This window comes from Rhamphochromis longiceps, linkage group LG7, assembly GCF_057381845.1.
Source record: "Rhamphochromis longiceps isolate RC_006_pf linkage group LG7, R_longiceps_female_GT1.1, whole genome shotgun sequence".
Lineage (NCBI taxonomy): Eukaryota > Metazoa > Chordata > Actinopteri > Cichliformes > Cichlidae > Rhamphochromis > Rhamphochromis longiceps.
The window spans coordinates 27,739,924-27,752,552 of NC_140563.1; the positions used below are offsets into that span (position 1 = coordinate 27,739,924).

Below are 12,629 nucleotides of genomic sequence, written 5' to 3' on the forward strand. Positions count from 1 at the left end.
ATGTTGGCGCAGGCGTGAGTGCATTAGTAATACCCTGACATCAAGAACACTGGACTTGAGTTGTAACCTCTACTGGCTCCAGCAGAGAAACTGGAATATAACATTTGAAAAGTTTTATTTTTAGAGGTCCTGTGATGAAATTTATGGGTGTTTGAGCACTCCCATAAAGGGTGTAAACTCTCCAATGAGGCAGAGAGATGGGCTGAGGGTTGAACTTGTCCGCGCGCACACGTTCGTGCACAAGTGTGTGCGTTTTTGTTTGTGGAATCGGTATAAAACCCTACGAGGACGAAGAGCCACCGAGCAGGTCGCTGGACTTCCCTATTTCTCCTGAAGAAATCTCTGCTGGACAACAGGAATTTTGTTCGGACAACTATGATGTTTCCCTGCGCTGCTCTGTCGCCTACTCTTTACCCGGGTTTCCTGCGTGTCCCTGCTACTCTCTCCGCGTCACTGAGCGAATCGGCGGCTCAGGGAAGAGGAACCGGCTTTCTGGTAGAAGATCACATAAGCCAACATGTCGGCTACATACATCGAACTTTCTCGTCCCTTAGTTCCGGAGACATTCTGCCGTTCAGTGCGGGGTCAAGGTCCTTTCCACGTACAACAGAACCAAGCACGGAGACATCCGGTCAACTCAGCCGCAGCAGCCCCGGATCTGTGTACGCAGCCAGCCCGGACTACCTGAAGTTCGGCGTCGGTACGATCCTGGCACCTTCTACATGGAGTCGTGAGTTTCTGATACCGATCTCTTTCTCTGCCCCTCTCTCCATAAATTTAACATACATTTACACACACACACACACACACACACACACACACACACACACACACACACACACACACACACAGAGAGAGAGAGCGATCTGTATTGACTTATCGGAGACTTGAAAGTGCTGTTAGTGAATGAATTAGCATAAAAATATTGTTTATTATTATTGTCTTATGATTTTTTTTTAATTTCTACAAACAATTAGCAGTGTATTTCACTACCACGTAATTAAAAGTAAAAAAAAAATGGTGAAAGTAGCGGTGACGAATTCAGGCCTTCATTCAAAAGTAAAAGCTAAGTTTTTAACTTTTAACCAATTTAATAAAAGTTAAGCAATGGACACGTGAACACCAATCGTCCAATACAGTCGTCTGATGAGGTTAGATCTGAGCTGCCCTTTCAGTGGCACTGCTATTAACAGTCATCTGTGTATATATATCTCTTTTCATGTTAAAATCCTAATCTGCCTGTGGATGCGAATCTGTTTTCTGTTTCCAGTCCAGAATCTTCAGACAAAGTCGCTCTCTCTGCCTTTTTTAGACAGAAGCCTTTATCCTTACATCAGAGCCTCTGATTTCACAGGTAGGTGGACTAGGAATGTTTATGTTGTCTTTTTAAACAAAGGATTTTTGATTTTGATTTTTGCCGCTTGTAAACTACTATATAATGTGTGTGATTTGAAGATATAAGGGAGAAAACATGACTTTGACTCTTGACTCATAATCACATTTACTTTCTGATGGGCTCTAACTAAAGGATACTTGATGTCCACTTAAAGTGTTTTGATTGTTCAGTGAGAAAAGAAATGCATTCACTTTGTTACCATATTCACACGCACATCATATGGCTACAAACAGACACTAAATGAAATGAAATGCCTGGAAAATAATGGGCCTGGGTTTTTTGCATTTCATGATCCTTTGGCATCGGCGCCTCCAAAGAAATTATTTAACATTAGAGATGTTGACATATAGTTTTGTAGCTAACTGATATCAGGCTGATATTTACCTATGGAAATATCACATCCATTTTCCAAGATACTGTGATGCAGAGATGAAAGATTTTAGAACACCTCAGTTATTCATGGAGAATTCTTCCCTGTAACATTTGGGAGTATAATCTTATACAATCAGTTATAGCCAACTAAAATAAGAAGGCTTTAAATTAAAATGATGGCACCAAATATTTGTGCTAATAATATGTAATTGATTTTATTCACACAGAATTGGTGTCTTTTGTTTATTCAGTTTAATTTAATGTAATGTATCCCTTCTTTCATTTATTTTGAGTAATAAAGATGGTATTAATTAAATTAAAGAGGTAGGCCAGATTCAGATGCCTCAATCATTAGAGCTGGTTCCTTTCAGTGTAGAGAAACAGTGGCTCTGATCTGACCTTCAAATGACAAAGTTCCTCACCCTTTTCTCCAAATGTGAAACTAATCTCTGATGCATGTACACACAATCATATTATTTTAATTATTACCCACAGTGTCTGGTCTTAAGTTAGGGTAGCAACATAGACTGACTAGTCTATTGACAGCTTCATCAAATCTCTCTCTACTATAACACACCAATGCAGTGGCGCTGCACTAGCACTCATTCCCCTGTTACACTCTTTGCCCAAGCTAACAAGCCAGCTTAGTTATGTGCATCCAGATACTACAATGATATCAGATGATACTGAGTGACTGATGAATTTACTTTTAATTGTTTTGCTAAAAAAGACCAACTGACACATGTAGCAAACTGGTTGCAAATTAATAAAACTGCCTCAAAGCCACATGTGTCAGTTTATTCCTTTTCAGCAGTACACTTAAAAGGAGACACCCTTTAATGCAGCCATTCACACCGACTGTGTAATTTCACTGGACAAAAAAAAAAAAAAAAGGAAATGGAAATGTGCGGCATTTCCAATACTATTTTACTTCAGACACACTGCTAGATGATACTCTGGGTCTCCGAAATGATTTCTCTGCCTCCTCAGATGTGGTCTGAACTCTGCCAACAAAGGCTCAAACTGCCCCATTGGCGTCCTGAAATATGTGTGAAAGCGGCTTTGATACACCTTCAACTCCTGCATCAAACTATGACATTTTCAACTGCTGCTGCCTTCTCATGAGAATTGTAGAACAGGATGAACGCAAAATCTCTGCTTTTTACTTTTCTTGTTTGAAAACATCAGCACCAGGACCATCATCGGTTAATGTCGAACTTTTTTTAGGATGAATTTTAGGATGAAACAGAAATGCAACATGTTTAGTGTGTAAATCCATTATAAGGCAAGTTTAGATCTGGAAAACTTGGGAGTTTGTGTTGGTTTTTTTTACAACACGTTAGCTGTCTAATGGTCCAAAAAGCCTTAACCTCCTAAGACCTGAACTCTTCCACTGCATGCATTTTTAATTTCTCTTTGATATTTGGGCATATATTTGTAAAAACAAAGAATTACCAGATTTTTTTTCACCTTATTTTGGTTTTTAAGACAAATAAGAGCCACATATGAGGATATTTGTTTAAAATTTTGATAGAACAGTGTCAGTATAATGTCCTTGTAAGTGGATATCAGGCCCTTGTAGAGCAAAATTGAGTATTTTGGTCTAAATAACCCAAAATGCATGCATGAACTTGAGTTACATAATGATCGGGTTGGCTGTAGCTCAGGAGGTAGAGCAGGTCATCTACTAATCGAAAGGTTGGTGGTTTGATCCCTGGCTGATCCAGTTTGCATGCTAAATATCCTTGGGCAAGATACTAACCCGAAGTTGTTCTCTGATTCTTCCATCTGGCTGTGTGAATGTTAGATAGAAAACACTTAAGCATGGGAAAAATTGCCGGTATGAATGGGTGAACGAGGCATTTTGTGCTCAAGTGCTTTGAGTGCTTAGGTAGAAAAGTGCTATATAATAAACAGTCAGTTTACCATAATACATAAAAACAGTACACCGTTACACAATTGCAGTTCTGGTACACAACATTCCTTTGTCATAAAGCCGACAAGTCTTCCAGCTAAGTTGCATTGGTTGTTAGTACCAACCATCTGAATTTCAGAGGAGCACATGGAGTGGTGATAGCACAAATACACGTGCCTTTATACCACAATACTAAAGTTGAAGTCTCGTGTGTTTTTGTTTGGTTTGTTTTTCTTCTTCTTTCTCCTCATTATCTATTATTCTACTCATTATATATTATTTAGTAGACAATCATTATTTAATTTTAAAAATGCCCTTTTACAGTTTACAAAACCTAATTTTTCTGGGTAACGAGTTCTGACCCATCCAAAGGCTATGACACCAGCTGAGATTTTACATGCTCTTATTCACATAACTGCATGAGGGCACTTGATTTTTAAATGTTAGTAGTTGATTTTATTTTGTTGGTAGTTGTAATACAATGACAAAAGATGTACCCTTAGGCCCCTCCTCAATTCGGAGATGGTTTTCTCTTTTCACATCACCTCCTTGACTTGAAACAAGAAACCACCGTGAACTTGAAGGCTCGTTAAAGTCAGTGCTGTAGTTCAGACATTTGCTCTGCTGCTCTGACTGTAATGAACTGAAGTAGGTTCAGTCCAGTAGCTGAAGATGAGACATTGAAATGGTCTTTATAAGAAACAGAGAAATGTCACTGGTCTATTCAGTCACTAACTAATTACCATTACTCTGTTTTTTTTATGAGTATTATACTGTAAGAGCAACAAGCTGGACTCTTGTTCAGCTCCTGTGCAGAGGTTATTATTAAATATGTGCAAACAGCAGCATCTTTTCTCACTCTCCACATCTGTAAGCACAGTAACACCACATTTAAAAAGCCTACACTTCAACAACCCCCATTAACGGCGGATTTAACATAGTTTTAACGGAAGATGAATAACTGAGGACTGAAAATGTTTCTGTAGTATTGTTCACTCAAACTGCCCGTAAAATAAGTTCCAGGTTCTGATATCTCAGTTTGTCACTAACACAGCTTATGTATACAAAGTAAAAGAAGCTGGATTAAAATAGCAGTGCCTAATATTTATGTAGTCAAAATCTATGTTGAATTTTTCCTCTGATGAATTTTACAGCACAGATTCTGTAGTTTTATTTATAGATTTTTTTAAAGAGTTTTTTTTTACCTGAATATTTGAAACCACGTTTGGATTATTCTTAATGAGGTATTGTTTACAACGTTACATGTGCAGTGCTCTGAGGAGCTACCCTCAGATTCAGACCTCAGCATCACCCAGTGACAACAGACAAATCTTCCTATATGTTCACTTTGTATTCTAACTTTTAAAAAGTGTAAAGACTAAAGTACCACATTGCGTGCTGTCAGTGAAAGCTGCAATTGTTTTATTGATAACATTAAAAACAAAGAGTCAAAGGGATTAATCATCCATGTAACTGTGTCACTATATAGGAGCGTAAGTAATTACTTAGTTTGGTGTTTTAAGAAAGCTGCTGATCTCAGACCTGAGACTAGTCATCTGCATGAAGAAGACTTGAAATTTTCCCCGACAGCACGTAATAAAACCCGATGGCAGGTCAAAGGTTAATTTGTATGTTGAATTTAAAAGTTTTATCTGGAATTCTCTTACTGTGTTCTTCCGGGAGTGTGTTAATTTAAGGTAAAGTAATTCGGTCATTTTGTACCAGAGTAATCAGAGAGGAAAATATAATGTATAATATATATATATTTTAAATATATAACTTTCCACAGGACTGCATAGAACATTATTATAAGTCAAGAGCCTCTGTGCATTATGCAGTCCCAGTCAAAAGTTTAAAAACATTTGAAAAATGGCAAAAAATCATATTTTGCATGGTTGGACGTTAACAAGTTTCCAAGTTGAGCTTCGACATGCAACAAGAAGAAATTGGAGTGAGACAAAACATTTTTTTGAGCATGCAATTTATTGAAAACAACCCTTAAACTGAACTATGCTGTTTTACCACCGATGAAAAGTTTAGGACCACGTGCTCAAAAAAAAGGCATGTGGTCTTAAACTTTTGATCAGCTGTAAAACAGCCTGTTGCACTCCCATTTTCTTGTTGCATTTTTTTTTCTTTTAGATGTCGAGACTACCCAATCATTGCCCGACTCTTAAAATCTCCTGTTTCTCTTATGTTTTGTCCATCTAGCCTCTGCCTCTGTGGTTCCTGTCCCAGGAACATTTTCATGGCCCCTAAGCCCCAGAGGGAAGCCCAGGAGGGGCATGCTGCGGCGGGCTGTGTTCTCAGACCTCCAAAGAAAAGGTTTGGAGAGAACCTTCGAGAAGCAAAAATATATTAGCAAACCAGACAGGAAGAAGCTCGCCAGTAAACTGGATCTTAAAGACACCCAGGTACACACCACATCATGGTTTTGGACCATTACTAACACTGTGATTTGACATTTATTTATTCAGTCATGGCCATGAGGAATCTTGTACAATAGTAAAAAAAAAATTAACACTCGGTTGATTATATTTTTGGAAGACATGCAAAAGTTGTCTGTAAAGGTTCTCAGTCATCCAGGGCATTGTAGTCTAAGGAGCTTGGAAAGAAAAACATCCGGAGCATCTTCAAGAAACTTAAAGAAGTCCAGATGCTTTTCTTTCCAAGCTCCTTAGACTAGATGCCAAAGTTATTTTCTTTGGAATAGTGATAAAGGTTATGAGATGATTACAAATTTCAGTAAATGGTATTTGTGCTATTAAAACATGTTTATGTGGGAACAGTGGTTCAAGTTCTAGTTTTAGTAGTTTTTTTTAGTTATTCATTTGACACTGTATAAAATAAAAACATGTATAACAATAAATCTTATCCCAAGAAGTTGATTCTGTTCATCTGGACGTAGCGTTTTCAGTGGGAGAAACTTTCATCATTCATCCAAGTGACTTCTTCAGTCTCAGCTGACTGCAGGTTTCCCCAACCTTTTAAACACTGCATTTGCATAATGACTGAAACTAGCACCAGTGGCGAACAATGGGCTGTGAGGTCAGTTCCTTGATCAATAATATGCAAATTGTTATGACCATTGATCAATGGTATATATTGATATTTCTGAATAATGCAAAATGAAACTCATAGGATAATTATTATAATAATCACAATAATGAAAAAAATGTGTCTGTGAAGGTTCTCAGTCATCCAGGTCATCGTAGTCTAAGGAGCTTGGAGAGAAAAGCGTCTGGACTTCTTTAAGTTGCTTGAAGACCTTTCACCTCTCATCCGAGAAGCTTCTTCAGTTCTAGGGTCAAATGGTGGAGAGTCCCAGATTTAAACCCCATAAAGGTGGCTCTTCTATGTTGTGCCATGCGCTTGTGAAGTGGCTGTTTTGTTTCTTCAATGTAGAGGTCTGGGCATTCCTCGCTGCACTGTACAGCATATACCAGGTTGTAAAGTTTGTGTTTTGGAGTTTTGTCCAGAATGCCCTGACTTCTACATTGATTTACCAGTCAGTTTATGCTCCTACCCTCAACTGTAATCATAAGCTCATGAACTCGGAGAGAAAGAGTGAGGTTGTGGATACAAGTGTAGTTTCCTACAAAGGGTGGCTGGGCTGTCCCTTAAGAGAAGGTGAAGAGTAGAGCAGCTGCTCTTCCACATCAAAAAGGATGATTCCTTGACTCCTCCTAGGTAAGCTGTTTCAGCCATACCCTACGGAAAGGAGGTCCTGAGGCAGATCCAGGTCTCGCTGGAGAGATTGTATTTCTAGACTGGCTGTGAAACCACTTGAAGAGGTGACTGGGGTTATGGAAGTTTAGGATTCTCTGTTTAAGGTGATTGCAAACACAAACCCAGATAAGTTGTAGAAAATGGATGGATGTACAGTACATAATAAATAAAAAACCTACGGTCTCTCCTTTATTTAAATTTCTTTTAAAGTGGTGTAGGGCCAGACTTACCCCCAGGGCCAGACTTAATAGAGCCCTATTTTCTGAAAATAGCAGCTGATTACATTGCACAACCTCTTACGATGCTTTTTAATCTTTCAATCCAAAATAAAGAAATTCCACTTGTTTGGAAGTCTGCTTTTGTTACGCCAATATTAAAAGGAGGCGACCCGGCCATTTTGACTAATTACAGGCCAATATCAAACTTGTGTGTTTTGGCAAAAGTCCTTGAGTCTCTCGTCAGTGAGCAATTAAAAGAGTTCTTGTACTCTAATGAAGTTCTTTCAAAACTACAATCTGGGTTCAGAAAACAGCATAGTGCTGTCACGGCTGCCACAAAAGTGATAAATGACATACTTGTTGCTCTTGATAAAAAACAGCACTGTGCTTCTCTCTTTATTGACCTGTCAAAAGCTTTCGACACTGTGGATCACGCCATTTTAAAGCATAGGCTTCTTTCTTTGGGGCTGTCTAGACATGTTGTCTCCTGGTTTACTAATTATTTGAGTGACAGGACTCAATGCATTAAATGTGAAAATCTGTGCTCAGAACTTTTGAATATTCACACTGGGGTGCCACAGGGTTCAATTTTAGGACCTCTGCTGTTCATCATGTATATAAATGATTTGGGACAAAATGTGTCCAATGCTAGTATGCATTTTTATGCTGATGACACAGTTATTTATTCCTTTGGCTCAAACTTTGAAAAGGCAAGGCAAGGCAAGGCAAGTTTATTTGTATAGCACAATTCAACAACAAGGTGATTCAAAGTGCTTTACAGAGACATTAGAAACAAGAACAAATAAAAAGCATGATTTAAAATTGATTAAAACAAGCAAATAACCTAACTAACTAATTAACAAACAAACAAACAAACAAACAAACAAACAAACAAACAAACAAACAAACAAACAAACAAAACACTATATAAAATCAAAACAGATAAAATCAGAACAGTAGATAAAATCAGTAGTTAAATGTAAGTTTTGAAATTTAAGCTTAAAGTGTGGATTTGGTGCTTTATTCAAATGCAGCTGAGAACAGGTGAGTCTTCAACCTGGATTTAAATAAACTGAGTGTTTCAGCTGATCTGAGGCTTTCTGGGAGTTTGTTCCAGATATAAGGAGCATAAAAGCTGAATGCAGCTTCTCCGTGTCTGGTTCTGACTCTGGGAACTAATAAAAGACCAGATCCAGATGACCTGAGGGATCTGGAAGGTTCATACTGGGTCAGGAGGTCACTGATGTATTTTGGTCCTAAACCATTCAGAGCTTTATAGACCAGCATCAGAACTTTAAAGTCTATCCTCTGACGGACAGGCAGCCAGTGTAAAGACCTCAGAGCTGGACTGATGTGGTCCACTTTTTTGGTCTTAGTGAGGACTCGAGCAGCAGAGTTCTGAATGAGCTGTAGTTGTCTGACTGATTTTTTAGGTAGACCTGTAAAGATGCTGTTACAGTAATCAAGCCTACTAAAAATGAATGCATGGACTAGTTTTTCCAGGTCCTGTTGAGACATCAGATCTTTTATCCTTGAAATATTCTTGAGGTGATAGTAAGCTGACTTTGTTATTGTCTTAATGTGTTTTTCTAAGTTTAGGTCTGCATCCATCACTACACCCAAATTTCTCGCCTGGTTTGTGGTTTTTAGATGTATAGATTGAAGTTCTCTGGTGACCTGTAATCGTTTTTCTTTGGCGCCAAGGACTATTACCTCAGTTTTGTTTTTGTTTAGCTGGAGAAAATTGTGGCACAACCAGTCATTGATTTCCTCAATGCATTTACCAAGAGCCTGTACAGGCAATAGAATCGTTGCAGAAAGCTTTTGATGTGGTTCAGCACACACTTCTGGAGCTGAAATTGGTTCTCAATGCTGAAAAGACAAAGCTAATGTTGTTTTCAAACATGAAGAGATTTCCTCAAACTGTCCCCTTGGTGTCCACTCTTGAGGGAAACCTCATAGAAGTGGTGCATACGTATAAATATCTTGGCTTTTTAATTGATGATTCTCTGACCTTTAAACCTCACATAGACAATCTTGTGAAAAAACTCAAACTAAAATTGGGATTTTTCTTTCGAAACAAATTTTGCTTTTCTTTTGAGACAAAAAAGCGTCTTGTAAATGCTACATTTTTATCTGTTTTAGATTATGGTGATCTGCTGTACATGAATGCTTCCGCCCAGTGTCTTCATAAGATTGACTCAGTTTATCATGCCTCCTTACGGTTTATTACAAACTGTAGGGCCTTGACCCATTGTTGTGATCTGTACGCTCGAGTGGGATGGCCTTCGTTGTCCTCCAGGAGGTTTGCTCACTGGTGCATCTTTATTTATAAGGCCCTGCTTGGACAAATGCCCACCTACATTTGCGATCTGCTCACACGGAGAAGTACTGTTTCTTACAGCCTGCGTTCAAGCGATCTTTTATTGCTCAATGTTCCATTTGCCAGAACTGAACTGGGAAAGAGGGCTTTTACTTATGCTGCCCCTTTCACATGGAACATGATGCAAAAAGACTGGAAGATAGCAGATCTTATTTCATTAAATGCTTTTAAGTCCAGATTGAGAGAGCCAGAGAAAAATGTTTTTAAAATGTAATTGTTATTTATAATATGTATGTAACTTTGTAATTTCAACGTGTTGTCGCCTCTTGGCCAGGACTCCCTTGCAAAAGAGGTTTTTAATCTCAATGGGACTTTTCCTGGTTAAATAAAGGTTAATAATAATAAAAAGGTTCTCTCCACTGTTGCCAACTATTTGCTCATAGAATATTATCTGCTCAGGGAGAGTCTGTTATCTTTCTGGCCTGTAGGAGGGTGAGGGGAAATAAATCAGAGAAAAGAGAAGTACGGAATATGGTTTGGTTCTTTTCTTTGGTTTGCTGCTACATATGAAAAAAAGTATACATTAAATACTGAAAGAGCAGGAACTTACCAGCTGGCCACCATTAGTAGTTCAAACTTGAATCACAGAGATATTTTCTACTTGATGTTAACCTATTTTTTGTGTCATGTGAAGGTGAAAATCTGGTTCCAAAACCGCAGGATGAAATGGAGAAACTCCAAGGAGAGGGAGCTGCTGTCAACGGGCGGCTGTCGGCAGCAAACCCTCCCCACCAAAACCAATCCCCACCCAGATCTCACTGATGTGGGCAGCACGTACAGCCACAGGCTGAGCAGGATTGCACCATACAACCACGAGTCGCATCTCTGTTGTCATCATCGTAACCCTTCGACTCTATCAGAGTCAGGCAAACAATCAGAACTGTCACAGTCAGACAGTGAAGAAATCACAGTTTTATAAGAGATTCAGATTAATGGAGTATTCCTAGAAGATGATGGAAGTAAATGAATTAGCTCTCCATTTTGCCCTCTATTTTTTGTACAGTGTTGTGTATATTACCTTTATAGCATATCTGCACACACTAATTAAAGTATACTGAGCACTTTTAGATTTAATATTTGTAGGGTTTTTTTTACTTTAAATATACAAAATGTTCTTTCATTCGTATTTGTATTTGTTGCATTCTCTCACACACACAAAAGAAATAGAAAAATAAAAAAAACTCATCTAAAATGTCATGCAGGTGTCCTGTCTACCTTACCAAATTATGAACACAATGCCAACAACACAAAGAAAGTCGGAAAAACAATCCAAAGGGTTTTTAAAACAATCTGCTCTATGATTCTACTGTAGAAGCAGGTAGGTTGATTCCAAGGAGAGGGAGGGTAGCAGAAAATTACACCACAACAGCGAACAATCAATATGTGACTCCAACATTACTGGAGGGCGAGGCAAAGAGTAAGCATCTGGTTAGATACCATATTTTAAAGGTTATTAGGGCCAAGTACAGTATCCTCAGCTTTATCTGAATTTAGAAGCATGAAATTAGAGGATAGGGGATAGGTTAATTGAGGGGATAGGTTAATTGATTAATCCAAATTGTCACTAGGTGTGAATGTGCGAGTGAATGCGAGTCTGTCCCTATGTGTTAGCCCTGCGACAGACTGGCGACCTGTCCAGGGTGTACCCCGCCTTTCGCCCTATGACAGCTGGGATAGGCTCCAGCGCCCCCCGCGACCCTGAAAAGGATAAGCGGAAGCGAATGGATGGATGAAATTAGAGGTCATCTGTTCTTTATGCCTTTAAGACATTCATGCAGTTTAATAATTAGTATGGTTATTTGGATTAATGGATGGGTAAAGTTAGGCTTATTTTGAATGGCAGTGAAAATACATGCTATATCTTCTAATGATACTCACTAAGGGAATCATGTATAACATAAATTACTCCTAGCACGTGGTTGGTGCAAGCTGGTGGACACCAGAGGTGAAGGGAGCCATCAGAGAAGCAAAAACTTGGGTGTGGGAGAAAAGTTTTTCTATGGCCTAAGTAATTGCTTTGAGACTTTCGTAAGGCCTCAAAGCAATTATGGCAAACCATCAGGTGACTCAGGAAAGTCCTGCTCTACCAACATGGTGGAGTGCTGCTGTTGCTTCAACTGAGGGCATTGTTAGGTGGTGGTAGGAGTGAAGTCGCGGAGGCACCTAAACAGCTCCTTGGTTGCAGGGCCTGTAAGTGGATGAGTTCCTGAAGCTCGGGTGTTTGCCCAACCACCCTACATGCGTTTTGTGGACTTGGAAAAGACATTTGACTGTGTCCCTCAGAGTATTCTGTGCAAGGTGCTTCGGCAGTCTGGGGAGTCTGGTTTTTTTTGGATGCGTGGTCCTAAACTGTTAATCAGCTGTACAACAGCTTGTTTCAGTTTAAGGCTACGTGTACACTAATCTGGATAAATTTGAAAAAGGCTAAAAAGGCTCCGCGTCCACACTATCATTTTCAATCGTTTCCGAACAGTTATTATCCACACCGAAACGACGGAAAACGCTTACATTCCTGTTTTGTGCATGCATGAAACGAAGGACAATTCGACCTGCGTCATTTCTGTCTGTTGTTTATTTACTTTCCGGCTCTTTGAAAGGTCATGCTAAAATGTTGAG

The 12,629-nt window shown here is 39.0% G+C and overlaps 1 protein-coding gene across 3 annotated transcripts; it reads left to right on the forward strand.

Annotated features, from left to right (window-relative positions):
- Positions 1-220: 220 nt before the first annotated feature.
- Positions 221-12,481, forward strand: LOC146665469 (homeobox protein DBX1-B-like). Of its 3 annotated transcripts, XM_085413165.1 has the most exons (5): positions 221-730; positions 1,271-1,354; positions 5,895-6,097; positions 6,592-6,731; positions 10,648-10,766. In XM_085413165.1, exons 1-5 carry the CDS (start codon positions 376-378, stop codon positions 10,649-10,651), a joined length of 786 nt encoding a protein of 261 aa, XP_085269291.1. In that variant the 5' UTR covers positions 221-375; the 3' UTR covers positions 10,652-10,766. The 3 variants fall into 3 exon arrangements, with proteins under 3 accessions (XP_085269291.1, XP_085269289.1, XP_085269292.1); XM_085413163.1 differs by having other exon boundaries at positions 6,592-10,788; XM_085413166.1 differs by lacking the exon at positions 6,592-6,731 and having other exon boundaries at positions 347-730; positions 10,648-12,481.
- Positions 12,482-12,629: the final 148 nt, after the last annotated feature.

Excerpts from the sequence above, each read along its gene's own strand:
- LOC146665469 (XM_085413166.1), top strand. The coding sequence starts at position 376 with ATGATGTTTCCCTGCGCTGCTCTGTCGCCTACTCTTTACCCGGGTTTC. Across the intron at positions 1,355-5,894 it reads CAGAGCCTCTGATTTCACAG|CCTCTGCCTCTGTGGTTCCT; the intron begins GTAGGTGGACTA and ends TTGTCCATCTAG. Across the intron at positions 6,098-10,647 it reads TGGATCTTAAAGACACCCAG|GTGAAAATCTGGTTCCAAAA; the intron begins GTACACACCACA and ends TGTCATGTGAAG.